Source organism: Rhinolophus sinicus, linkage group LG01, assembly GCF_036562045.2.
Source record: "Rhinolophus sinicus isolate RSC01 linkage group LG01, ASM3656204v1, whole genome shotgun sequence".
NCBI classification, from domain to species: Eukaryota; Metazoa; Chordata; class Mammalia; order Chiroptera; family Rhinolophidae; genus Rhinolophus; species Rhinolophus sinicus.
The window spans coordinates 2,117,394-2,145,350 of NC_133751.1; the positions used below are offsets into that span (position 1 = coordinate 2,117,394).

Genomic DNA, 27,957 nt, shown 5'->3' on the forward strand with positions numbered 1-27,957 from the left:
TGGGGTGGGGTCTGGGCGCCAGTGCGGGCATGGCTGGGAGCCAGCTGTCAGCCGAAGGCTCCGAGCGGCAGGTGTGGACATGGTGGGTGACAATCGCTCTGAAAAATGCCGTGTCCAGTGTGCCCTTAGGTTTATGGAGGGAGGGGCTGTAGCCCCACCCCAACCTTCAGGTCAGGCTTGTTCCCAGCGCCTGTAGTGTCTTAGGGAGGGCGCAGGCTGAGGCCCTGTGCCCACATTTGGGGTGAGGGGACAGAGGACACGATCCAGCGTGGGGTCTGTGACAACAGAAGCCCTCTGGGATGTTGCATTCCCCCCAGGGTGTGGACTGGTGGCCCCAGCTACCACTGGAGCCACATTTGAGACCGAAACCTAAAAGCCCATTGTTAGGGACCGGACGCACACAGGTATGTTCATGTAACGAGCGCTGTGCGGTCCCAGCGGAGGCCGGGCCTTGCTGGGCTTCCAGCTGGCAGTGGTCAGGTCCCTGGGATGAGCTGGGGACTCCAGCCAGGACGATGCCGTACCCTGCACGCGTTACGCCCGGCCCCCACCCCAGGAAGACTGGCCCAGTACTCGCTTGCTGGCTCTGCGTAGTGGATGCACGATGGGACATGTTTCCAAACCTTCCTGACCAACACCTATACCTACACCGTCACAGCTCCCAGAGGCGCAGTTTTGTGCAATGACAGTCAATACCCAACACAAATCTGAGGGCAGAGAGGTTTGTTTTTAATTGAACTTGGCTTTGATGAGAACTGACACAAATTGGTCATAAACAAAGTCCTTGCCAGCAGTCAGGTAAATTCAGAGAAAACACAAAACTCAGAAGACGGACTCAAGCTCACATTCTTTCCAGCAACAACACCTGCTCTATACTCTCTGTTGTGCTTTCAGTTCAGCACAAGTTAGAAAGGGCAACACCTTGTAAGGTGTGGCACCGAAGTGTACAGATGGCGCCGTACAAAACCCCTCAGATCACCAGCGTCAGATTATTTTCTTTTTTGGGCTGCCAAGTCCCCTCGGCAGTTGTACCTAAGAAAATAACGCGCATCAAGTAGAAAACGGGTATTCTAAATACACTTTCTTTACGTGAGACACCTTGTTGTGCGTATAATCAGAATTTTAAAAAATTGTTTTCTTTCTTTGTAGCCAAAATTTAGGCATTAAAAACAAGCCACAGCAAACCTACCGAACTCACCGACGAAGTGGAGTCAGTGAGGAGTGAGGAGAGAAGGACAGAGGGGCCCAAGTCACACTGTCACTTCAGGGCCCGAGTGCACAGGCTGGTGTCAGCTGGAGGTGCTTGTACGGGACATTCTGCGGTGCCACAGGGGACAGTGATACAACGGGGAAAGGTCACGGCGCTCATCAGGAGGACACGGGCCGCTTTCGCCCCAGAATGTCCTGCTAAGACAACATTGTTGGCTTATGGGGCCCGTTTGGCATAAAGACCCCTCATCTTTTAAGCTGAAATTAAAGTTGTTAGAAAAATAATTTGACCAAGGATAATGAAACTCTTTTTTAAATGAAAAGTTAAACATATTTCACTACTTAACTCTCTTCACGCTGTCAGGTCTGGTTTCGGACGTGGTTTAAGCACATACTGATCACAGGACACTAAAGCCATGCGCACAACGCACTGCCTCCTTACGAGGACTGGCTGGCAGCACAAGACACGTTTTCATGGCCTATCCTGACAAACCAGTTACGGGGCAGACGAAGAGCACGGCTCCCTGTCCTTGACCCAGGGCCCAACGGGCCCAGACTGTTCAGTGAGGTTCGCAGAAGCCACCCTGGTTATGTGATTAAGGAAACCAGAGTCAGCTCCTCGACACCCACTGTGTGGGGGCTTTCACTCCTAGGAGGCCCGAGATCCCTGAGCGGAAAAGGGTCTGGGGGAGCACGGGGCACCTAGGAGGTGACTACAGGCCCCCAAGTCACAACTCCTCCTTCAGGTCTGCAAAGTTATTGCGTAAACTCAAGAAAGAGCCGAGCTCCACTGGCTTTCCTGCCTTGAGCCTGTGGCTTGTCCCTCACTGCGATTTGGGGCAGACGTGGCCCCCCAAGCAAGGTGGGTGCACAGACAGTGCTACTTTCCCCCAACTGAAGTCTGTGTGCCTTCCATTCCCCATCTCTTGTAATTAACTGAAATTAGAACTTTATAAAAATCTGTGAGTGCAAGCTTCAATATTTCAGACATAAGGTAGCTATGAACAAATAAATATGCACAAACAATTCTTAAAGGTTGCTTATTTGTGCCTCCGAGTGGCAGCTCAGGTCTGTAGACACTGCCGCCACGCCTCTGGAGATCTAAGGTGGGAGATCTGCTTCTGTGGACGCCAGTCATTTACTTAGGTCGCTGGCTCAAAGGTTTATGGGTAAAGGGCAACCAGAACACAAGGACATGGGAAGATGAGTGGGCCGCCTGGCTGGAGTCCGGTGACAGCCAGGGGACACTTGCTGCTCTCCCCGTGAAGACACCTGGGGCTGGCTGAGGTAGAACGCAGGGCAGGCCCCAGGCCCGGGCTCTGCTCTCCCGCCCCACCCGCACGTCCAGCCCAGCTGAGCGCACGGACACAGGCCGGCACTGCTGACTCGCAGAACAGAGCCCCACGCCATGCACATGCCAGGCGCCGCACAGCATGGGAACACTGCCCTCCACGCTTTTCAGGACAAAGACGGTTAGACAGCAGACAACCAGCAAGCCAGCCAGCAGGCAGACCCACTTCCGAGCACGCAGGTGCGCACGCGGGCAGCTGACAACGCTAATGCCAGGCGCTCGCCCTGCCACACTTGGGGTGTCCTGAGGTTCCCCAGAATGTGGACCCCTGGAGGGCTCCAGCACACTTGATGTTTGCAGCAAAGGCTTCAACCATGATGCCCACATCCCCCGCCGGAAGGGACAGCCAAGCAGCAGCGTTGCAGCTCACACCGACCCTCGGACATACAATCCATGGGAATTTATAAAACAATAAAAAAGGCCCCACCTTTGCCCAGCTATAATTTAGAAAGTATTCTGTACAAAAGCAGATTAAAAAGGGACCTACGACTGCCCTAGAAGAAGTCCATAGCTGTTGGCCTTCTCTTCGGCGTGGCACTCAGCGGCTTCTTGAGCCCCAGGATGGTGCTGGCGGGGGAGCAGGTGGGCGTCTTCAGCACTCCGTGCAGCGGCCTCTGCTCGGGGTTGAAGGCCACGCGGGAGGGGCCTGTGGGACTGACCAGGATGCTCTTGTCCGTCTTCCTGAATTCTGCCCAATGGAAGCGAGTGAGGCCACACGTTAATGGGGGCCTCGTCCGTGCTATCAGCCTGTCTACCTGGGGTCCTGCCTTGGTGCCATCCCCAGCTCAGCTCCCAACATAGGCCCTGCAAAGGCCCGGCCCTGAGGGCTCTGAGGACATGGAGGTCACTAACCAGGCCGCTTCCCACGGAGGGCGTTACTCTTCCAAGGAAAATGCCCGGAGGGCCCCATGGACAGAGGGAAGCACCAGGTGGGGTGGGGGAGTTTATGGGACATGGACAGTCAGTGACGCCAAGGTTTAGAGGGTCGCAGGAGCCCTTCCTTCTGGGTCTGCTCCTCCTCCCACCTCCAGGGTGAGCCGGCTGTCCATCCTGATGGCCACTCACCTGCACACGAGCGTGCGTGCACACGCACACACACATGCACGCACACACACTGACACCGACACACATGCACGCACATGCATGCACGCACACATACAGACACACGCACGCACACACTGACACACACTCATGCACGCACTCACATACGCAGACACACATGCACAAACACGAATGCACGCACTCACTGACACACACGCACACACACTGACATATACGCACACACACTCACACTGACTCACTCACGCACCCAGTTACTTGTCCCTGAAGAGAGTCAAGTCTTAAACTCATCATATACTTTTAAAACCATTGGTCTCCTTTGAAAAACAACACAGTGACTTGTACCAGCGTTAAAAGCCACGAGACAAGATGTCCCTGTTTCCCTTCTCTGGGCAGGATAGTCCAGATGTAGGTAGGGGCGGCCATAGCTGACAGGCGAGGTGGTTACAGTACTCCAGGCAGGTGGGTGTGGGAAGACAGCCTCCAGAAGCCCCAGGAACCTTGCCCCCGGCCACCCCACTCCGCTCAGCCAGGGGCCACCTCTGCCCTGGGACAGCTGCGGCTGCACGAAGCCTGGCACTCACCTGCAGTCATGTTTCTGTTCAACCCAAAGGTGACCTTCTTGGAGCTGGACGGTGTCTTGCTGAGCTGCAGAAGGAAGAAAACTGTAACCGGAGGAGTAAGACAGAGGCCGAGATGCCGGAGTCCCTGAGCACTCAGCTGCCTGCCAGCCGCGGGGCCTCCATGTCCGCCTGTGGGCTCATCAGGATGGCGCTGGCGCCCGGCCCAGCATCTGAAGCGCGTCTGCAGGTGGACGCGCCAGTCCTGACGGGCAGGCAGCACCAGCACCGCTCTGCAGTGCCGCCCGGTGGCTGGTTGCGGGAGGCAGGGAGAGTGCAATCACCATGTTTGAAACCTCCCACGTTACAGGACGAAGTTCACCAATGAAACGTTATAAGCGAGTCCCAGTCATTTTGTCCCCGAGTTCTGAAGTTTTAACTTGTAAATGCATTGATTAGACTACACCTATAATGGGATTGAACTTCCGTGGGTAATGATTTGCATTTCCCAATCTTTTGTGCACCAGAACTCCAAATTGATTCAAACATTCTAACAATTCATCAAAATTAACTAAGCTGGTTCCTAGCTGAAAAACTTCTGGGAGCTGACCCATTTTGCATTATGAAGCACTTTCTCAAATCCCTCCCGGAACCCAACGTTTCTGTGTGAATCCCATAATTCTGCCTTATACCATTTTCGCTTTAACATCAACATTCTATGAGAGGAACGTGGCTTCTGTAAGCCTGGTGTCCTTTAGCAAATGTCCCCAAAGTATCGTGTGTGTAAGTGTGAACACAGGCAATGCTCCCTGCTGGGTCAAGGCTACTTAAATGGTACCTGCTTCCTTCTCAAAATGCCCACCCACCTGGTGGCCTCTCCAGCAGGGACAGCCCAGGCACCTGTCCCCACACCTCCACCGAGACCGTTACCTTGCACAGGCACACCCAGACCAGCCTCCCGTGTGCCTCCGTCTGCACTTGCCCCACCTTCTGGCGGCCCGTGGCGGGGCCAACCCTTTCCTTCACGACCCCCCACCCAGTCTCCCAGAATAGTGCCCACCCTCACCCACCGTGACGGGGGCAGCACTAGCTCCTTCTACCACCCTGAGCACCCAGCAGTGTCCTTGGCAGGCCCTCCCCCGTCCCTGCCCGCCCCCACCACCCGTTTCTCCCTCTCTCCTATTCCTGTGAATTCTGAGATGGGGCTCTCCGATCCGCTGCTGCAGAACGCGTCATGACCACACCTGAAGAACCCTCACCAACCCTTTGGGGTGGCTGCAGAGCAGCAGACCCGGCTCCTCGAGCAGGACCCCGCGTGCGTGGACAGGGGCAGCGGTGCGCCCCGGGCCTGTCCGGCATGGCGCGCGTGCGTATACCTGCACGGTGAGGCTTCCAGAGGCTGGGGAGGTGCTGCTCTTCACTTTTCTGCAGAACAGGGGCTTTGGTAAGAAAGGAGTTTGGTCAAACTTCACAAAATCATTCTCCGTCTTCGGCTTCTTCCTCTTCAAAGGGCTGAAGGGGCCACTGCTCCCCTGTGTGAGGAAGGGGCGAGATGACGGGAGGTCACACACAGAGCCCACTGTGTGGCACCCCCACAGGAAGCGAAAATAAAATGATGGGCGTACAGACACAACCGGGGGTGAGGCCAAAGATCGCAGAATGTCAGACGAGACGCTTTTATCAGCTGAGACAACGCCGCACACCTGCTTTCTGGAACTGGGTCTGCAAACACCTTTGCCATCAGAGTGCAGACTTCACGCACAAACCACCACCTCTCCACCTGGGCACTGTAGCAACAGGCCCAGTGCTTGCCTGTTTTCAGCCACAGGAAGCCGTCTTTATTTGTCTTCCAACTCAGGTCCCATGTTCTGAAGACTTCCCCCTTCACAGACCATCTACAGCCAAGCGCCACTTAATGATGGGGCCATGTTCTGAGAAATGAACTGAGGCAAGCTCGTCATGTGCAAGCGCTGCAGGGACACTCACGCAAGCCGAGACCACAGCCTGCCACACGCCCAGGCTATGGGGCAGCGCCATGCTCCTGGGTGATGAGCCTACACAGCATGTCACTGGGCACTGTAGGCAGTTGTCACACAACGGCAAGTATGTGTGTATCTGAGCATAGAAAAGGCACAGTAAAAATATGGTCTGAAAGATGAAAAAACGGCATCTGTACAGGGCACCTACATGAATGGAGCCAGCAGGACCGGAAGCTGCTCTGGAGAGCAAGTGAGTGTGAGTGTGAGTGTGTGAGTATGACGGCTGGACATCACACCACCGTAGACTTCATATACACTGGACACTCAGGAGACGCTGCGTTCATAAATAATATTTTTCTTTCTTCTATAAATTAACCTCATCTTACTGTAACTTTTTTACTTCATACACTTAAAAAATTTTAAACTTTTCAACTCCTGTGATAACACTTAGCTTAAAACATAAACATGTATGGCTGTACAAAAAGATTCTTTCCTTATATCCTGATTCTATGTTTTTTTCTATTAAAATTTTTTCTCTGTTTTTAAACCTTTTTGTTAAAAACTACGACAAACAAACACACGAACCTCGGCCTCCACAGGGTCAGGGGTCAGGGTCAGGGTCACTAATCCCACTGCCTTCCACCTCCACACCTTGTCCCAGGGGAAGGGCTTCAGGGGCCATGCCGTGTGCAGCTGTCATCTGTGACAATGCCTTTTTCCAGAGAAAGCGCTAGGACGTTTGGATGGCTATGACGTCACTAGGCCACAGGAAGTGTTCAGCTCCATTTTAACCTCACGGGACTAAGGGTGTATAGATGGTCTGCTGTGGACTGAAACTGCTATGCACGCGACTGAACTCAATTTCTCATTTCTGATCAACGACACCACTGTTCGTTGACAGTGTGGCATGAGACAGCACGAGTGACATCCTGGCTAGCTTCTGCAGGTCCATTCCCAGCAGATAAAGAACGTTCATTGGGTGTTTTATAAAAGCCCTGCTCTAGTTCTGGGACCCTGGGGTCTGGGGAACCTGGTGCTGCTACCTTGGCAGCCTGCTGCCTTTCCTGAGCAGAACCCACCGGGCAGACCCAGGAGCCCACCCCCTCCACCCCCCCAGCAGACATACAAGACACATCGCCCCTTCTGGGAGGAAAAACCTCTCGTGACTGTGACTTATTTAGCAACCATTCCAATCTTCTGAGAGGCTGCAGGGGGCAGAGAAATGAGACACAAAGAAGGAATTTTCTGATATTCTTAAAGAAAGATCGTCAAATGAGAGTGAAGGGTGGAGGCTGCAGAGCCAAGGGAAGGTGACACAGCTCGTCAGGGAAAGGTCTAGGATTAGAGTGAACTGCCTGAATTCCAGTGAGTGTGCTGCTTTCCCTAGCTAAGACTTTGTATGGCCAGAACCCGACTCAGCTAACCATGCAGGGATCCGTTAGAAAAGCGTGAAAGCAGCGTTTGGCCAAGGCCACCCAAGTTCCCCTCAGTGAAGAAAGGACTCATGTCACAGCCACTGCAAAACAGCACGTGCAAATACAAGTGCTGGACGGGGGTGAGCAAGTCTGTGTGCAAAGGGTCGCTGTGGAGTGACAGCAGCCAAGGACAGCGTGAGAATGTGCCAGTGGGCTATATGCCCACCATGAGTGCAGACGCAGCGGTCAGAGTGGAGGCTGTGGCCAGCGAGCCGGAGCCTGGCTCTCGGTCACATAGGGCTCTGGGCAGCCACCTGCAAAAAAAGTCTTTTCACTAAAAAGATGACAGAGAACTTGGGCCCAGCATTGGCCATGAGTTGAAGAAAAATAAGACCAGCATTTGATGGAGACACTTGTCTGCCTGTCTATACCACAGGGCAGTGTGCCTGCCTTGGCCATGGGGACAATTCTCCCAGCTTGCTGTGGCCTCAGAGTGAGTACCCTGGTGGAGTGAGGAGAAGGTTGATGACAACTGTCTCGGCCACCGAGATGGGTCACCTGCTGATTTCCTTGTTGGTAAAGATTGTGATGAAGCACGACTGCTCCTTAGGCCGGAGGTCTGACCTGCCCCCCTCCAGCCCTGAACCCGGCCGTCTTACCAGAGCCTGGACGAGCTTGACTTCGGATTCCAACACTTGGTTGTGTTCTACCAAGTTCAAGTTCAACATGTCTTTCATTCTCTTCCTCTTCTTGAAAATGGCAGTTTTCTGAGTGGACAGGTCGTGGAGGTCAATATTGCTGGGCTCCCCCTTCCTTTTCTTCAGTCTCCTGCCCTGGGGAGGGGTGGCCGGGCAATCCCCTCTGTCCGCTGGGCTCACTGGAGGGCTCTCCTGCCCGGGCGGGGGCCAAGCCAGTGTGGACGGGCTGCTGCCATTGACTAGCGGAGCCCCGAGTTTCCGCTTCCGCTTCAGGGCTGGGGCTCCATCGGCTGGGGAAGCTTGGGGGGCAGGCACCCAAGCATGCCCACTACTGGGGCCACCTTGAGACAAGTCCTCCAGAGGTGACCCTGCTGACTCTGTGTTCTCTCCCTGGACCCTCGGGCTCCTCTTCCGGTGTCGTTTCTTCCTACTCTGCATGGGGGAGCTTGAAGGGGGGTGCTCCCAGCCGCTCAGCTCCTGAGAGTTGGGAGCGGCTGCTGCCTCCAGCACAACCACACTCAGCTTCTGGGCTCCTCCCGGAACTGCTTCTGGCTCACTGTCCCCATTCTGTTCGGGGGACACGGCTTTGACCTCGGACCCTAAACGTTCAGGCTGGAGGTGGTTCTTCTTCTTTTTCCGTTTCCTCTTCCGAGTATCAACTTCACGCTCCTCTTCCTCAACAAGGAAGAACTTGTTTCCTAGAAAGACATACAGTGTAACCAGGTGCCCCAACGCCATGCAGCTAGCGGGTCTGGCAGGTTATTTGGGGCCATTAAGTGGCTGACAGGAGTCTCCCGTTTTACCACCAAGAAGGGTCCAGCCCTTCGCGATGCACTTGAGCCCATTTCTCCCTTTTCTCAACTGTAATTAGAAACCTTCCTCATGCCTCTTTTAACATAAATGGGATTGGGATATATTCAGATTCCCACTAATTTGGAAGGCAAAACGCACAGACCTAGGGTGGTACGCAAACAAATGTCCCACAGGGTAGTTTATACCCAGCATCTCCACATCCTCACGGCCCCAGAGGTGCCTCCAAGAGTCAACAAAGGCTTTCCGTTTAGGGGACGTGGGTGCCACAGAAAATCAGACCCTCGGAAACAACCTTTACTTTTCAGGAGTTAAAAGTGACAGCTTGTGTCTGTGATGCTTTACGAAGACATCTCTCTGGGTCCCCAGCGCTGCCTGCGTCTTCCACGTGTCTCGCCGCTTCCAAGCTTTGCGCTTACCTTTCTCTTTTTCTGCACTGGTTTTCTCCAGAAGTCTGGTTCCTCTTTTCTTCTGCCTTCGACTCATAGCTTGATCAGCTTGATGGGCAGAAACGTCCTCAGCAAAATGGACCTGAGGTATAGTGCCTGCTGGACACCACAGCACACTGTCAGCTTCCCGAGACCCTCACCACTGGCCCCAGGGACCAAAGAGCCACACCCCTCCCACATCAGGGAGGCAGTTTTCACATCACTTCTGCCCCCCCCCCCTCCCCAGTTCCTCACTACCTCTCCAACCCAAACCTCAAAGCTCTGAGTGAGGAATTTGACTTAAGACAACTCTGTGGCTTTCTTGCAAGGCAAGGGACAACCTCGGGCGACATCACCTCCAATTCAATCCCAGGGGCTGGGCAGTGCCACCCACATGCCAGCCAGGTCTGCACACCCCAGTGGCCCCACCGATTTGCTCAAATGTAACCAAATTTACAGACAGCAGCTTTCCCCAGGGGACAACTGAGATAAATCCCCTACCCCGCCCCTGGGGTCTGGCCCTTGCCCTGGCACTGGCAGGGAGGGACAGCTTCGCGTCTGGCTCAGCTTGGGTCCCTGGGATGGGGTGGCGAAAGAAGGCCCGCCATTGTGCTTCTTCCCAGGGCTTCTGCTCAGCTGAGCAGCGAGTGGGTAACTGATGGTCTCTCCAAGGTAAAGACGACTATTTCCTGTGTTTCCAATGTCTTTCAATCTGGCTTTGTCACATTTGGCGTAAATGCCTCAGTGGCCCGTATCTGGTAAGAACGTCCTCAGTTCTAACCCTCACATGTCCTCACCTTCAGAGATATGCTGGAACCTGAAAGAGAAAACAGAAGTTCATGTAGCAACCCCTTCTTTCCGTCTCCTATAAACATGTGCGCGGAACTCTGAAAACACGCGGTACAGGTAATTCACGTTCTTTTTCTTCTAGAAGGGGAAGCTAAAGAGGTGGTGTGATGTGAAGGCCAAAGTCGCCCTCGGCATCATCTGTCTCCCCAGGACTAGCTGCTGCTCTGAAGAGTCTGTCCAATGAAGCTGAAGAAATCACGCTCTTCTTGTCTCGTGGCTTCTTAGGGCCGAGACGGCTCAGGTCTCTGCCTCTGCCCAGCTCTCCTCTCCACTCACCAAGTGGAGAGATGCCAAGTGCAGGTTTGGTCCCTGCGATTCTGTGCGTCAGGACACAAAGGAAGTGTGGGCAGGTGTGGGGACTCGGGGGCAGGGCCCGGGGGAGCGGACACGGAAGAGTCTGGGCCCAGTGCTGCACCTGGCGGCTGTGACCTTGTGCAAGCCGGTGACCTTCCCTCCCTACACCCAAGTGGGGAAATCACAGAAGCCGCCTTACGGGGGAGCTTGTGTGACGGGCTCAGAGCAGTGCCCGCTCTCATGGAGGGTGACCCAGGCAGCTGCTGTACGTCAGCGATCCCAGCACCACAGGGCTCTGTGCTGAGCTACGGTGTGGCCACGATGACACCGAGAGCACGGCAGCAGCGCACTGGGAGGAGGGAGTGGGGCAGACGGCTGCACCAGGCAACTCCTGAGCGGGACAGTCACCGTGCAATTCCTCGGCCTATTCACGTCCGACATTAGCACCAGATTGCTTGTACATCAGCAGGAAACAGCTAAGTGTGAGGAAGGCTGCACTGGAAGAATGGAACTTGAGGGACATTTCAGTTTATATATGTAGATTGTGTTGCTATGAATAAAAACAGGTGATAAGCATGGTGACAGCTGTCCTACACCATGAGATAAATGAAAGGGCTGGACCTGAACGTGAATGAGAAGCAAGCAGGACCCTCTCACCCTCTCACTTACTTTTTGATTAGTTTGGAGAGACGTTTCCTGTTGAAGGGTGGGATGTTTCTCCGGTTGGTTATTTCCAGGAGTCGGTTAGCAACGGCCTGATAGTCAAACTGTGTGAGAAGAAAAATGAATGTAAGCCCTCAGCAAAGCCTCCGCTGACCTAGGAGAACCCAGCGGAGTGGGTTCTGGAAGCTCTCGGCAGAGGGCCATCTGGACAGCGTGTTCTACGACCTGGCAAACGTTAGACCTCTGAAAAACCCGTCTACTTCTCCTTGGAAGAAGCCAGCTATAATTCTCTATCCTCAAAAAAAAAAAAAAAAAAAAAAATTGTGGTAAAATATACTACATGAAATTTACTTGGGTGTGTACCTTTGTAAATTTAATCTAAATGTCCAGTTTGCATTTGGTAACATAGTAAACTTTATTTGAAAAGTACCACTGAGCTGGCTTTGCTATATGGAATAGAACAGATCTTACAAATTCGAGCCAAAATAAAGACTGACGTCTTTTAAAATTCCATCATATCAAATTTCTTTCTCCAATAAGCTCATTCAGTGACGGCAGTCACTGAGGGGATGAAAAGGATTTGACACATCAGGCCTTAGAGTTTAATTAGCTCCGATTCAAATTCCCAGTTAGCCAGGCCAGTCCACAGCAAATCTACATTCTATAAAAAGCAACAACTGCCACCAACCTGGAGAAGTGGCCCAGTGTCCTCCAAGTTCCCACCGTCGTCTCTCTCACCTCCATCGTGGATTCCGTCTTTTGTGGAGTGGTATTTGCCCTGTGCTATGAAAACACATCCAAAGACAAAACTCTTCAATTACACAGTGATGACATGACTAGTTCCAAAGAAGCCACCATCTACTTAGGTGTCCCTCAGTGAAAAAGAAAATTCTGTAAAGAGAAAAACCATGCAAATATAATTTCCCAAAGATGTTTTGGTGTTTTAGTCCCTGGATGTGAAAGGAATCTGAGCCTTAGTAGCCACACATCATGCCCTTCATTCCACTGTGAAGCCTCCACTGCCTTCAATGCTGCCTGGCCAACCCGTCCTTCCCGTCAGATGGTGGCCTGGACGGCAAGCTCCCGGGTCAGCGCTCAGGTAGTGGGGCAGGTGCCGTGAGCTCTGGCCTGCGAGGAGCCGCCTCGGCAGCCTGTGGCTAATTCCAGACAGCTTAGGGCCGTGGTAAGTGTCCGGAGCGGTACACTAACTTCACGGAGCAGCCTCAGGAGACACAAGCTAATATCAACACAACTTTTAACATTTAAAACATAATTTATAGAGCACTAAAGCCCATGAAAAAGCAGATAGAAATCACTAATGACAACACGCCACTTTTCAGAATTGTGCTGTTTCTGGACTCCTGTGAGCGCGTTAGCGGTGTGAGCCCGTTAGCGGTGTGAGCGTGTTAGCGATGTGAGCGTGTTAGCGGTGTGAGCCCGTTAGCGGTGTGAGCGTGTTAGCGATGTGAGCGTGTTAGCGGTGTGAGCCCGTTAGCGGTGTAAGCGTGTTAGTGGTGTGAGCCCGTTAGCGGTGTGAGCGCGTTAGCGGTGTGAGCGCGTTAGCGGTGTGAGCTTGTTAGCGGTGTGAGCGCGTTAGCGGTGTGAGAGCATTAGCGGTGTGAGCTTGTTAGCGGTGTGAGCCCGTTAGCGGTGTGAGCGTGTTAGTGGTGTGAGCCCGTTAGCGGTGTGAGCGTGTTAGTGGTGTGAGCCCGTTAGCGGTGTGAGCCCGTTAGCGGTGTGAGCTTGTTAGCAGCGGTGTGAGCCCGTTAGTGGTGTGAGCGTGTTAGTGGTATGAGCCCGTTAGCGGTGTGAGCTCGTTAGTGGTGTGGCCTCAGGGCACAACCAGAGGGGACAGCAGGGCCCATGCTGACCAGGTGATCCTGAAACATCCTGAGCGGAACTGGGACAACTGTGGAGGCGCTCGCAGAACAGTGAGACAAACGTGGTGACGGGGAGGGATCCACAGACAGCTGTCACTGCCACACAACATTTGCTCAGGGTTTTTATTTTAGTTAATCCATCACTTACATGGAATTTAAAATTAAAATGTTCCTTCCTTTTTTTTTTTAAAGACTTTTGTCTTTTACTGATTAAAAAATATATGCTCAATGTAGAAAATTTAGAAAAACAGACAAAAATATAGAGAAAATCACCCCAAATTCTGCTACCTAGGGCTAACTATTAACATTTTGATATATATCCTTCCAGAGTTTTTAAGGCATGCATAAATGTTAAAACAAACCAGGCTCCTTCTACATCGAGTTTTATGTCCTGCTTTAAAAACATTACCAAGCTTCGTCTGGTCATTATTTTTGAGAACTCTGCCTGTCGATGGCTACGTCACAGGGTAAGCGTGGGTGGACCCTGACCATTCACCCCAAGCTGGGCACCAAGGCACCGTAAACCACTGCCACAGCTTTATGGGCCTGCACTTTAAACGCACGCTCTCTGCACAATTGCACGGGCATAAAACAGCGCCGAGAACGATGTCAGTCCACAGTGGGCATTTAAACACCCAAAGAAAAAGAATGCTGAAGAAACGCAGAGGTCAGAGGGCTAGCTATAGAAACAAGTGTGCATTCACACTAAGTGCATTCGATGTCCCACCGAGAACTTTCTGCCGTCTGTGTCTGCATCATGATGTTTACAGACACGAAGAAGCCAAAACGACAAAAACAAAATCCAAAGCAGCAGCAACAAGGAGACTGTCCCGCCTTCTGGGAGATCCAGAACTGTGTGTGAGACGCAGCACCCTGAGACCTGGGATCCTCCCCAGGGGCCCCCCCGGACAGGCACAGGGTGTCCAAGGCAGAGCCATCTGTGATGAATTTCAGGTTACAGTGAGCCCCAGCAAACGTATTCAAGTGTCTGTTTGATGAGGACTTTACCTACAAAGAGAAAGGCTATTCAGGGAAGTTTTCTTACCCGTCTTCTTTTTACTGAATGTTTTCGTCCATGTCACCTCGTTTTCAGATGTCTCTTCTTCAAAGAGGTTGCTGTCATCCACTTTAATCTTCTGTTCCTCCACTGTCTCTTCAGGTTCAAGTGGAGACTGATCTACAATGACTTCAAAAACACCCCTAGCTATAGTCTGCACCACTGTATGGCTGGGGGGAAGCAGAGCAAAGAGGATGCGATTAAAACCCACGGTGTGGACCTCGTTAGCTAAGGCAGGTAGAGGGAGGGCTAAGGAGCAGGGCAGGGCCAGCACACGTCCACGTGGGCCTTCCAGGACCCGGGGAGGGGCCAGCGGGTGCGCACTCCCCCGCAGCTGCAAGGAGCCGGCCCAGTGTCTGTGACGGAAGCAGGGGGACCATGGGGGACGAACTCCCTGTGTGGAGGGCGTTAAACGGCCAAGCAAGAAGAGCCGGATCATGGCTCAAAGCTTCCAATGTCCTGCCGATGGGACTTAAGAGATTGGCTGTCCTCGGCTGGACAACCATCCCAGTTTGACGTGTCACTCTTCCCAACACGAAACAACCCCCTGCCCCACTTACATACCAACTGAAGCAATAAAAACAAACATGGGAATCACTTACTCCTTAGTCTTGGCAACAATTTTGCAGAATGGATCAATAAACTTGAGATTCTGATCTGCCAAAAGCTGTAATTTAGAAATAAAATAGGAAAAAAAAATAAGGGAAAAAAGCCTTTTCTCCTTCGTGACGTGTCCTTGAAAGAGGAAACAGTTGCTCTTTTCACATAGCTTGAGTCAGTCCGAGTGACACTTATCTCACAATGCCCCAAAACACTGCATGAATTACCCAGACGCCCAGAGCCAGGCCAAAGGTCGCAGCTGCCCTCCAGCCACGAGGGCACCTTGAGGTGGTGAGCAGAGAACAGCGCCCACTCCGACCGACAGCTCCAGGCCCCCTCCTCCATGGAGCAGGTCGGTACGGACACTACCAGAGGCTGAGATGAAGCGATTATGTTTTTATACAACACTTAGACTTTCTTTTACTTAAAAAAAACCACTTGTTCACTGCAGAACACTTGTGAAAGAAAGAAGTAAACGCTGCTCACAATCCCAAATCAGATAATCACTTGCACGCTAAGGCATGTGTGTTCCCTCTGCAGCCCTTGTCTATTCGTATGCGAATGTCTACTTAAAAAAGTCAGACCTTCTGCGCAGCTGCCTGCTCCCTTTCCTACTGCTTTTACAAACTCAGGATCCTGCGCATTTCCTCATGTTGGGTTCTTTACTGCACTAGGTAGGTGGCTTTCAATAGTTTCCTAAGGAAGACTCCATGCACTTCCCTAGGGCACGAACCCGTGTCGCTGTGTCCATTAGCTGCAGAGGACATTCTTGGCCGGGCAAGGATGGTATGAAAGACAGGGCGACCCAATGCATGCTCGGCTATTGCCAGCAACAGACCACCTTCCACGGCCAGCTCACAGGGCACCCGAAGAAGAGCCGACGCCTGTGCATGCCAGCTGTGGCCCCACCCCACCGCTGCTGGCACAGCAGCCTGCCGCTTACCTCTTTCCCTCCCACTTTGGACAGTTCATCCAGGTAAACGTCAATGAGGTGGAATTTCACTCCGTTAGGAGACTGACTCTCAGGATGCAGGACTTCCTTCATCAAGACACTAAGAAGGAGCTGGACTCGGCTAAAGAAAACAACACACATGGCCGTTAACGGCAGCGCACCAACACTTCTTGCCCCTATGGAGATGTGACTTTCAGCCTCGTGCTACGCTGCACGGCAAGCTGGGGAGGCCAAGACAGTTTTACGAGGCAAGAAGCGCCACTGAGATCAGTATAAAGTGCCAATCGGCACGTGTGCTCAGCTCTTGCATTCCTCCACTGGATTTGAAGTTCCGTATGGAGAAGGACGTTTTGCTTCTCAGAGTTCAAAAGAGACCAGGCAAGTCATACCTGACTAACTGAGAGGCTTGAAAAACACTGTTTCATTAAGAGTTTTAAGGCCACCAAGTGCTAAGCCCGATCGTTTACCAACCTTTCTTCCCAGCCATCCTGCTTCAGGGCCTCAAAGGACTGCCTCAGGACCAGGCGGATCAGCTAGAGACAGACACACGTGTATTACAAAGGGAGAGCAAGAAACGCTGGTCAGCTCAGCAGAACGAGGGGACCAAGGATACTGGTTTAGCCTGGATCCCGCAAGTGACAAAATACCCGCAATAACCGTATTTAACTTCTAGATCATAAGTGTTAACCAAAGCCCCCCAAACTCATCCCCGACAGCGGGAGAGACGACACATGTCCAAGGCCGTCCAACGCTCACTGGCTTTCCTCACGCTGAGCCTGGGACCACAGTGCTTCACAAACAACTGTCCCAGCGTGTGGAGCTGCTAACATGCTCCTGCACACGCGCAGCTGCAGTGACTTGGGGTGGGGCGGGGGGCGCGCTGACCTTACCATCTGGTATCTGTCCAGGCGCGGCGTGTCCATCTCTGTCCACTCTCGATTCATCGTTTGCCAGAAGGTCTGAATGAACAGGTGCTCTGCAGCAAAAAGGCTTTGTTTTGAAATGGTTGGTTTCAGGTGAACATATTACCAGATAGCAAGAAGGCATCGGCGAGAAACAAACTAGGACGATTTGTCATTTACTTTTCTCAAGAATTCTTGGGTAGCGAGACAGTTTGATCAATCATTAAATGTGCTCAATAATTGCTTTTACATGTAAGTAAAAGCATATTCTAGTGACAGGAAGACTGGTCATAGCGTAATGCTCAGCCAGTATGCTCTCTGCGCACTCTTTTTATCCACTGCAAAGCCATGTTTCTAGTAAAATCAAAAGATTTCCTGGGCCACGTCCATGGGCCTTTTCTGCCCACCTGTACCTAACAACCCAAAGCCAGTGATGCTGATGGGCACCTGGGCGGTCCATGGAGAAACTCTGCTTTTTGTTTCATGTGCAGTGTCACTGGGTGAGCTATAAAAAACATTCTACATTTTTCTTCTGAGCCACGAAGCCAACACCTTTTTGCCCAAAAGTAATTTTTGACTTTTTTTGTTTTTTTGCTTCACTTTTTGCACAAATCGTTCTTGATACATGAAAGCTGATACTACATTCCATGTGTAGCATCCTGTTTGTTATGTCGGCTGGGACCCTGCTCAAGTCCAGACAACCATGGGGAGCAATTAAGGCCATGAGGACACTTTTCTTCTTGGGAGCGGTAAGCAAAACAAACTACTTCTGCTGTCTCTTTCTTCCTTTGTAAGTAACCAAAGCCTGAATGTCCCAGAAATAATTTCTCCTTTTGTTTGTTCTTTCTGGTAGAGGGATTACTTTATAGTTTATATATTAGCAGTGATGACTTTATATGGCTCTAGTCTCGACGAGGATAAACCCGGCCCCCAGAGGTTGCTGCAAACACTGGCATATGCATATACAGCTTCTAGGAGTGTTAAATAACTCAGATGTTGGAGATTCTGGAAGGTTATTATTTCTTAAGACACTTTTCGGAAATCTCTGAGATGCCAAATACGACACTCCACAAGACACCTCCTTCCCATCTAACAGAGTCAGGATGTCAGCTTAGCATAGCTTCCCCCCAGGACCAGTTTGTCGCCTGATATCTACGCACTGGTAGCCAGCCCCAGGTTCATGTGAAACTAGCCCACTGGAAAACGGAAGCGTGGAAGCAAGGAGAAGAAACAACACGGACCACATATCCTAGGCAAGTTACCAAATCAGACGAACGAGGAAGTTTTGAGAGTCATGAAAAGATCAGGACTTACGGGCCTCTGAGTTGTTAACAACATGGATGAGTTGGGAAATAGTGTTCGCTAGTTCCTCCTGCAAAGGTGGGGTTGGGGAGAAACATCGGGGTTATTTTGTGGCAGCACTGAGATGACAGCATCACGGCCTGCACCTCCTCCCGTATCTGTAGGGGAGTACGAATCTGTACTTCTGTTTGCAGTGTCACTTCCACTAAGAAGTGTGCACCTGAATATCTGAATTTTATCCAATGTGAAACCCCCGCTTTCAATGGACTACTGTCCCAGCTTAATATGCCTCTGAGGTTTAAGACGCATGTTGAAAAAAGTATGTCTAGTTATCTGTTCAAATGACCTACAGACAAAATGAATTAGCTGTCAACTCCTGGCTTTCAAAATATACCAAAACTTAAATTGAGACTTTCTCCTAATCCCCCCTAATAACGGAAACACAGGTGCCCCAGCAGGGGGTGGTCAGCGGCAGTGAGCCGCTGGGACTCTGACCATGGGGCTCAGTGTGTGGAACCAGAAAGCCGCCCCCAGGAGTGCTCACAGGATGCTGGGCAGCACTGGTCAACGGCGCCCTCCCAGGCTCTGTCCGGGCAAAGTGCCACCAGAAGAGTGTGTCCAACTCAGCGGCAGCACGCTCATCTGTGCCGAGAACTCAGCGGTCTACGCAGACACCCGCCTTGGGGAGTGTCAACCAAAGAACTGTATGAGCAACATAAGAAAGGACCGATCGTCGTGGGTGTTACCTGCAGTTCCCGGGGCTGCAAGTCTCCCTCACCCAGTTTAAATCAACTCCCGGACTTGAAAACGATGTTCCTGTGTGTGTTTTCCCTCCACTAACGCTGTTGGCTGTTACTTTTGAATGTGATTTAAAAATATTTTTGCCCTGTTATCCTACTCAAAATATGTTCCGCGGAGTAAAAGCAACACATCAGAGCGAGTTATCACACGGCTTGGGGGAAGTGGCCAAGTCACGCATTAAAACCCAGACAAGTCAAATCTGCCTGTGACATTTTACACATGGGTGGGATTCAAATGGCATTTCAAGGCTTACCCCTCTGCTCTGCTTTTGCACATCAGAACAAAGCTCTTAAACAGTGAAAACCATTTTCTTACTAGTTGTGCTGGGGCCCAGGTGCCCACGCACACCTGTGCCGACCTCAGAGCGGGAGCAGTGAGCCCCTGGCCCTGCCCGGCCCGGCGGCTGCCAAGGCGCAGGCACCCACGTAACCGGCAGAGAGGGGCCCAGGGCACTCCGAGGACTTTAAGACTAGTGCCGTGGCATTTCTGACCACAAAGAAAAGGAAACAGAAACTTCAAAATAAGCAACGTAAAACCTATCATGGAACTAGGACTCTGTGACAGAGAAATAATGAATCTTTAATTTATGTCTATTTTTCATTATTTGAAAAAGGAATTAACCTCAATGCTTGGACACTGCACCCCATTCCATATGACAGAGGTGACGCAGGGCACATTAGGGGACAGACACAGCGTGAAACGAGCAAGCCTCCTATCCATCTCTGCCCAAATCCAGCCACGTGACAAAGGGAACTCTGTTACCTGCAGCGGGGGGTCATCCTGCACCCACATGCAGTAGAAGAGCCCTTTCCATATTTTCAGAAGTTCTTCTTGACTGAAACCGCCTAGAGGGCAAAACAGCACAAAAATCTTATTTTAGAGTCCTCACAGTTTCTTTCTTGAAGTTTAAAAATGCCACATAAACAGTGAAAATACCACATACAAGGTCTGACAACTAAGTTTGCGGACCCATCTTAGAAAAAGCACTACATACCTCATTGCTAAATATCACTACAGTCACCTTGGAAGTACTCCCCTTGGGAAGTTATGCACCGACGCCAGCACCCAGTCCACCCTTCAAAGCAATTTTGGAACTTTTTCTGGAATGGCCATCAGAGCTGTTGTTTTACCCTTGATGTCCTGAATGTCATCAAAATGCTTCCTTTCAATATTTCCTTTCTCTTTGGGTAAAGAAGGAAGTCATTGGGGGCCAGGTCAGGTGAGTAGGGAGGGTGTTCCAATACAGTTATTTGTTTACTGGCTAAAAACTCCCTCATGGACAGTGCCGTGTGAGCTGGTGCATTGTCGTGATGCAAGAGCCACAAATTGTTGGCGAAAAGTTCAGGTTGTCTCACTTTTTCATGCAGCCTTTTCAGCACTTCCAAATAGTCAACTTGGTTAACTGTTTGCCCAGTTGGTACAAATTCATAATGAATGATCCCTCTGATATTAAAAAAGGTCAGCAACAGCACTGCAACAAGTCTGCGAACTTAACTATCAGACCTCGTACGTTTTCATTGTTTCACCTGCAAATGCTTTTTTTTCTTTATTGAAGCATCGCTACAAAAGCAACACACAGAAATGACGCAGTTTTACCAGCTGTGGGGCAGGGCGAGTGGTGGCCTGTTCTCATTATCCAAGTCGCGTAGGAAGCCAATGTCATCACAACGGAAAACGCACGTAGCAGTCATGAACAACATGAACCCCCCCAAGGGCCTCCCTCTGCACATCATTTTCATTGCTCTTGCAAAGTCAAATCACAAATCTGAGAAAAGACGCAGGATTTGCTGAAGTCCCAGATAAGTAGCCCCCGGGAAACTGGCAAAGCTTGGGGACATTTCTGCTAAGGTGACTCTTTTGAGGCTCCTGCAATGAGGTCACACCTGGCTGTACCGGCATCTCCCTCCCTGCCAGTTACGCTTTTCACTTCATTTTATTTTCAGTCTTGCGTTAAGTGGCACCACCTTGGTTAGTCTCGTTCTGACTCATTATTGAAGCTCTCGCTCTCGGCCTGTACCACCCACGACCAAGGCACAAGTCACGCACAGGCTTCCATTCTCCTGGGTCGACCCCACGTGTCATGGAATCATTAATTGCTGAGTGACATAAAGAATTATAAAACGAGGTAAGTGTACACTCCGGGAGTGTCCAAGCCCGTGGAGAACAGACAGAACCCGCAAGTCTCAATGCATCTTACCACCAATGGTCTTGATCACTCTCTCAGGAGGAGACAGTAGGAAAAACCGTTCGGAGCAGCAGAACAGGATCAACTAGGAGAACGCAAACGAGTGTATGTCTGGACCAATGTGATCTCGGTGCCCCGGAAGGTCATTAAAAGGGGACAGACGGCTCCGTTTGATGGACTGAAGTTTATTTAGGGTTCAGCCTTTCTAGGTACTGATTTCCAAGTCACCAAACACCTTTCTTACGGTACCAGTTTTATTACGGTGCATTTTGGTTCTTTGTGGGATGTTCTCACTTAGAAGCAATACACCAGAAACTATAGTAAAATTAGTTTATTTAAGTGCATTTCCTCTAGAGGTCGGGCAAGCGTCTCACCGATTGGTTTTCCTCCCCTCCTGCTGCATGTGGGAAGCTTCCTACCGAGAACGCACACAACTAGAGTGAGCGATAAACCCAAGGGCAGGCACTGAGCCAACTGCGGCCATGGCCACAGTCACTGTCACTGGGCCTGCGCGGATGTTCACTCACCTTAAGGCTAATGAACTGGTGGATCCAGGCAAGGGTCACCAATGGTGACATTAGATGAAAAATAATCAAGGAACTTTAAAATGGACAAACCAGACCACCAACACCCAAACCCACGGATGTATCTCAACTCACAAAGGCCAACAACTATTCATTAGACGCCGCATGCAATGCAACAGGGAGCACACAGCACCACCTGCTAAGTCTTCTTACAAAAACAAAAAAGCTAATGTAGGGGTTCAGAATGAGTCACCCCAAGATGTGCCTCTCTGGCACGTGGATTATTTTGAGCTGAAGGCTCGTGAGAAACTTTCACCTCGCCCTTAAATTAGAGGCCTTGCTCATAATAAGACCCAGCACCAGAAATCACCTTCTGGCCCTACCCGCAGGGCGGGGCAAACTAGTAATGACTGGACATCTGCTCTTATCGCCTGCACTGACCTTCCTCCCCTCTGAAGCCCCAATGAGCTTCCTTCACCCTGAGCTCAGAATGTCACAGACACCTCGTTTCTTCTTTCTGTCTCTGAACCTCTCCTGTATGTGGGGTCTCTGACTCTCTCATGGATGTGGGGTTTCCATGCATATGTGTGTAATTAATTTTTTTTGTTGTTAATCTGTTTCAGGTCGATTTAATTATTAGACCAGCCAGAAGAACACTGAAGGGTAAAGTTTTCTCCCCTGCACTAACTTGCATCTTATCAGATCTATTGATACCAGTTCGCAGGAAATACAGGGGACACAGGAATATGTCAAAGGAGACCAAGGGATGTAGTAAGCAAAATCCCCAAGGTGGGAAATTACAGGATGAATGACCCAGTTTCTCTAACACATAAATTGCAAGGAAAAGAAAAGATAGGTAAGAACTGTTAGAAGTCTTAGCAGACATAGCAACCAAATGCAATGGGTGGGTCTTGCTTAGATTCTGATTTGTCATAAAAAATTTACGAAATGATGGGAAAACCTCAACAGCCTGGGTATTTCATATTAAGATTTTTTTAAAAAGGTGTGATAACGGCACTGTGGTTACGTTAAAAAGAGTCCTTATCTTTTAGAGACACATACTGAGTATCTGGAAATGAGATGACTGGGCTTTGCCTCACAAGGATTTAGTGGGCAGGAGGCAGTGGGCAGATCAGACAGACTGGCCAGGTATGGATAAACACCGGAGTATAGCAGCGAATAGGCTTTTTGTGTGTGTGATAGTCCTGAATTAAAAAAAGAAAACCACTACATGAATGTTATCATGAGCTCTTTCCTCTTTTTGTTTAAAAAACTTCATCCTGAAATTCGAAAAGCACGAACATGATGAAGTGTTAAAATGACATTGGCTTCTGCACGAGGCTCGGTACTGGGCCCTCCTCTCGCTTTTACAGGGCAGCTATGCCGCCCTCCCTGCAGCGCTGCCCACCTTTAAGGCAGGGTCTGTGGAAGGAGGCAGTGGTCCGGGCGGGACTCACCCACACGAGGGACGCAGCGAGCTGAGCTTACGCCAAATCGGCACGAAGTCCCTTAGCTACAGGGCTGGTTCAGAGTGGACAGACGACCCCACCGCAGACCAAGACCCTCTTCTCAGGCTTGAGGAGACTGGAAGAGAGGACAGTTCGTGCCTGCACTCAGCCACCTTCCCACACGACGGGGAGCCTGTGAGAATGAAACCAACCGGGGGTAGCAGAGCTGGCTATGGACAAAAGCTGGGTTCTGGGGCCTCCAGTGGGGCACCTGCATGAAGCTGTGCTCCAGGTCTTTCCTTTAAAACTAGTGTGGCCTGGCTGTGTTGTCAAGTTGCAACTGAGAGTCCTAAATGATAAAAACACATTTTTATTGCAAAAAATTCATCTACTACACCAACAGTTGTACAATCAAAAGTTCCTGTTCACTGCCTCCCAAAGGGATCATTGTTACCTGCCCGATGTGTCAGATCGCTCCTACACACTATGTGACACAGAAATGTAATTGCGTGCGCGTGTGTAACCTAAATAGCATCACATGTTCCACATATTCTGTATTCTGGCCGTTTCCCTTAAAAACAGCAGTGTATATTTGTCTCTAGATGGCTCTTCCAAGGGCACCCGCCCATCAAACCAACCCTCAGTGATAATCTGACGTACCCAGTATCTTGGGACAACCCAGGTGTGCACTAGGCCACATGATGATGTGCTTCTGTAATGCTCGACAGATTTTGACACAGTCAGTGTGACATCCTGGCCAGTGGGCAGGAAAGGGAATTGGACGTGAAAGCATATTCTGCTTCATCCTACGGGAGACAACAAAGTACAGTGGAAACAACCCTGGGTCAGGCCTCAGTTTGCTACTTACTAGCTGTGCAGTATTAGAAAACTCACTAACCTCTGGGCCTGTTTCCTCACATATATGTGAGGTTTGTGGTTAAGGCCAAATAAGAGCACATTTGTAAGAGCAAAGCACTATTCGATTTGTGGGTATGATGATTGTCTTGTGTTCTCTACCCACAGGCTCTGGAAGCTCTTTTCCCTTTTAAAACATCTGTTTTCAACATATTTACAGAAATCACTTGCTTTCACCCAGTAATTTAGCTGGTAAAAACAAGTCACCAATTTTTGAAACATTAAAAGCAAACAAATTTCCCTTATTCAATGTCTTTCAAAACTTTGAAGGTGAAGTACACGTCTCTAGTTTTGTTCCAGTTGCTTCTTGACCTGTCTTTTCTTCTGGGGGTTGAATTTCTTAAATTTAACAACCAAGTTTCTGCCAATATAGGCTTAGTTCAAAACGACCGAGGTGAAAAGAAAGTGAGACGTGGATACAGGAAATACCAACAAGCTTTGAAGTGAGAAAATTCACCTGTTCTCACCACCAAGGAGCCCAGGAACTGTTTCAGGAGGGGGTGGAGTGTATATTCAAACCCATACCTGTGTCACAACAGCTGCAGCTCCTGGTTATTATAACTGGGTCGAGAGACCCCCTAGCTATCGTATGAAAAACACTAATTTCCCCCATTACTATCACTGAATCTGAGCCCCACCAACTGTAAGATGTAGTTATTTTATGTGCCACGAAATGAAAGCAAGAATGCAAATGAAACTGTCACAAAGTTAATTGAGATAAATCCTAATTTTAGCAGGTGTTAAAGTTGCAGAATCGATCAAACAGGCAGGGAGTGTTGTCTGTTTAGTTCACTGCTGATCACCAGTGCCACCAACAGTGTGCGCAGTGAGAAGAGCACACAACAGGCACTCCATGCCCGACGCCACAGACCTGGATGAGTAAATAAGGACACGTGGGCCAGCCCGAGGAAAACCATGGACAGCGACAGAGACCATTCCATGACCACACACTCAGCACCCATGGTGAAAGCACGCTGAGGTGCTGTGAGCAGCACAAGGGTTTCTCATTCAGTCTGGTTGTGTAGGACACAGCTCCCTGGGCCATGCTGGTGTTAGGAAAGTTGCGCTCCCCTGGCTGAGGCAGTCGGTCACCGGTCGGCTGCTCACAGCAGCTCTGGCCGGCCGCTCACGCTGGCCACCGGCGGCCCCTGGCAGCCCACAGCAGCCCACGGCAGCCCAGCTCCAGGGAGAACTGTTGTTCACAACCTTAGCTGTAGAGGGTGCAGCTCACTGGCCCAGGTGGGAATTGAACCGGGGATCTTGGTGTTAGGAGCACGGCGCTCCAACCACCTGAGCCACCGGGCCGGCCTCTCATTTGTTTCTAACATCACAAAGCTGTCTGTGCTGCTGGAGGACCGCTATATGTATCTGTTAGTGTAAACTTTAGATTTCCTAAGACAACATGCAAAAAAAAAAAATTTGACGTTGTCAATGAGATTAAATGCCAGGCCAAGTACATCTAAACTTGTGTTTCTATTTTGATCGAGTACAGCTATGGCAGAGATCATGTTAATTTTGTCCCACCATCACTGTCTATGACGTTTACTTTGCAGTCGCTTTCCTGAAGACCCATTATACTCTGTGCAATGAACAAGAGATACCAGATGAGTAACTGTGGGTGTTTGGGGCGCTAAGCAGACAGGGCCCCTGGGCATGACAGAAAGGCAACGGCTGCAAGTGTTTGCATGAGCATTTCAGACCCTGGACGTGTTCAGCAAAGGGGTTTGAGCAACAGGCTGTCTGGCTGTCTCAGCACCATATGTACTGCATCTGGCCTTCTGTTCTTGTAAATAGCCAGGACCCCATTTGCCTGGATGTGCTTCCACTTTCAGCTAAGAAAACAGACGGAAGCTTACAGTGTTTTGGGGGAAAAGTGACACATTAACAGATAATTAACAAGCAATGCAGCTAAGTGCTACAATAGACACAAACTGCATATTCCAGAATCCTAGAGGAGTGGGGGTGAGATGACAGAGAAAGTGATGCTGAATATTGGGAGTGGGTCAGGGGTGGAAGTCTTTTCAGCATCAACAGAAGCAAGGCAGACACGTGATAAATGGGGTATCGTACACTAGGACCCAGGAATGCTTTGCTGCCAATGGAACAAGAAGCTGGCACGTAGGGGATGAGCTGGGAACAGGCTAGGGAAACAGATGACCTGAAGACTAGGCATCCCGGAAGGTGGGGACGCCAGGTCAGTAGCACGGCTGAGCTACAAGTAGCTAAGGTCGGGCTAGAAATTTAGGTTTAAGAACCTTCAGTGTGTCTGGGGTACCTGAAACCATGAGAGTAAATGAAGTCTGTCAGGGAGACCCCTAACAAAACTGAAGCCAGGAAACTTTGGTCTTCATTCCTCTTACTAGCAGAATTCTCATAAAATTGTATTTTCTTTTCCGAGTGGTCTTTTGTGATTTCTCTTCAAAATAAACTAACAAAGTCAGTACTGGCGGGGGATGATACCCATTCTTTCAAGTAACCTCTAAATATGTTAGGAATTAAACCACACGATATCTCAGTGCAGCAGAAAGCACCTTAGGCGTGCGTTAGGATCTACAGGACACATTCTGCACCCGGCAAAGGCAACCCTTCAATGGCCCCCCACTGCAACGCCCGGGGGCCCAGGCGAATGACTCCGTTTTCAACTTGATGCCCCACTCCCCTCCCCGCTCCGACTCACGCTCGTCCAGCCATTCCTCCCGCCTCCGTTCGAATCTGTGGGCCTCCCCGCAGAGAGGCCTTCCTGGCCCAGCTTGTGCAGAGGAGCGCCCTGCTTCCCTGATCCCCAAGGCCTTACTACACTCCTCAATCTCGGCGTTAGTTACCTCGCCGCGCCCTCCGCCCCAGCGTCACTAGCACGAATTCTTGGATAGGAATTGTCTTCTCTCCTGTAACTGCAGCCCCGAAAGGCGTCGTTCCAATGACGGCGCGCAGCAATGAGGAGCACGGCATAAGCCAGGCTGAGCCGAGCACGCGACGCACAGGGCCGGGGCGGGACAGACGGGGTCCGTTCTCAGCTTCCCCACCCACCGTGACTTTCCGCAGGCTCCCTAACCCCTGCGGGCCTCAGTCCCTCCGCCGTAAACCCAGACTGGACCCGGCAGGAAGCGGTCCCCACGGCGCGCACACACAGAAGCACGCGGCAGGCGCCAGTCCGTGCCCGACGTTTCCTCGCTCTCCGGCGGCTCGGCCCAGGCCCGGCCTTCAGCCCCGACCCCGCCGCCATGTGGCGGGGCTAGCCGCCGGGCGCCCACCTGTCTCCCTCTGCGTCTTCACGCTGATGTACTGGCGCAGCTTCCTCACGGCCCGGTCCCGGATGCCCTTCTCGTGGGACGCCAGCCGCTGAGCGAACTGGATCTCGGCGGGCTGCATGGCGGGGGCCCTCGCGCCCGCTGGAGCATCCCCGGCCGCAGCCCCCGGCGCCTCTGCCTCGCGCCGCGCGGCTGCCCCGGCCACGGCTGCGCAGACGGCGGCGGGGGCGGGGCGGGGGCGGCGCGCGGTGATGGCGTCACAAAGGCGCCGCGCAGCGCGGCTCGCAGCGCGTGCTGGGAGCGAGCGCCGCGGGGCCCGGCAGGTGGCGTGCGGCCCTGTGGCGTCACGCCTTCGTTCCTCCGCGGTCCTTCGGTCACCGAAAGTCAGCGCCGTTGACAGCGAGGTTGGCCAGGCTCGGGTCTTGGCCAGGAACAGTCGGATGGCCGATTGCAAATGGTCCAGAATCTTTAGGCACATTCACAAAACCCCCCATTTACCCGGCAGGCAGCCCACGAAGTACACGGCACCGCGTCCTTAACTGTACTCAGACCGCCGCGGCGGGTGGCCTCGGGGAGAAGGCTCGTCCTCGGGTCCTTGGCGGGACGGTGGGGCGGCCCCACTGAGAGGGCTCCGCGGCCAGCGGAGGCGGCACCCCCGAGGTCCCCGGCGTCTGGTCCCGGTGCTGGGCAGGGCCGGGGCGGGCAGGGTAGGTGCAGGCGGGAGCCGGGGTTTGGAGCGCGTCGCGCTCAGGCCTGGAGAGCACGCCCTGCAGGGAATCGGCGCCGTCGGCTTCCTGCGGGTTTCAGGGACGGACGAAGTCCTCCTTG

The 27,957-nt window shown here is 51.5% G+C and overlaps 2 protein-coding genes across 27 annotated transcripts in view; one reads left to right on the forward strand and one right to left on the reverse strand.

Moving 5' to 3' along the window:
• Positions 1-708: 708 nt before the first annotated feature.
• On the reverse strand, positions 709-27,329 carry RRP1B (ribosomal RNA processing 1B). Of its 7 annotated transcripts, none has more exons than XM_074324574.1 (17): positions 27,133-27,266; positions 19,572-19,654; positions 18,021-18,078; positions 16,695-16,780; positions 16,276-16,337; positions 15,796-15,925; positions 14,855-14,919; positions 14,241-14,422; positions 12,004-12,098; positions 11,322-11,419; positions 10,307-10,326; positions 9,501-9,626; positions 8,233-8,969; positions 5,556-5,711; positions 4,204-4,267; positions 3,048-3,248; positions 709-1,404 (listed from the first exon to the last, which is right to left on the reverse strand). In XM_074324574.1, exons 1-16 carry the CDS (start codon positions 27,248-27,250, stop codon positions 3,055-3,057), a joined length of 2,274 nt encoding a protein of 757 aa, XP_074180675.1. In that variant the 5' UTR covers positions 27,251-27,266; the 3' UTR covers positions 709-1,404; positions 3,048-3,054. The 7 variants fall into 7 exon arrangements, with proteins under 7 accessions (XP_074180675.1, XP_074180665.1, XP_019601254.2 ...); XM_074324564.1 differs by lacking the exon at positions 27,133-27,266 and adding an exon at positions 26,704-27,051 and having other exon boundaries at positions 9,501-9,629; XM_019745695.2 differs by having other exon boundaries at positions 709-3,248.
• Positions 27,249-27,957, forward strand: part of HSF2BP (heat shock transcription factor 2 binding protein) — a 67,748-nt gene continuing 67,039 nt past the window's right edge. For 6 of the 20 annotated variants that reach the window (XM_074324638.1, XM_019745742.2, XM_074324643.1 and 3 more), the window contains exon 1: positions 27,406-27,836. Coding sequence is in view for 3 of the 20 variants with exons in the window: in XM_074324678.1 (XP_074180779.1) it covers positions 27,249-27,533; positions 27,635-27,836 (487 nt within the window). In the remaining 17 variants the exon portion in view is untranslated. Of the gene's footprint in view, positions 27,837-27,957 lie in introns of all 20 variants that reach the window. The other 14 variants (XM_074324628.1, XM_074324631.1, XM_074324665.1 and 11 more) reach the window with 6 other exon arrangements.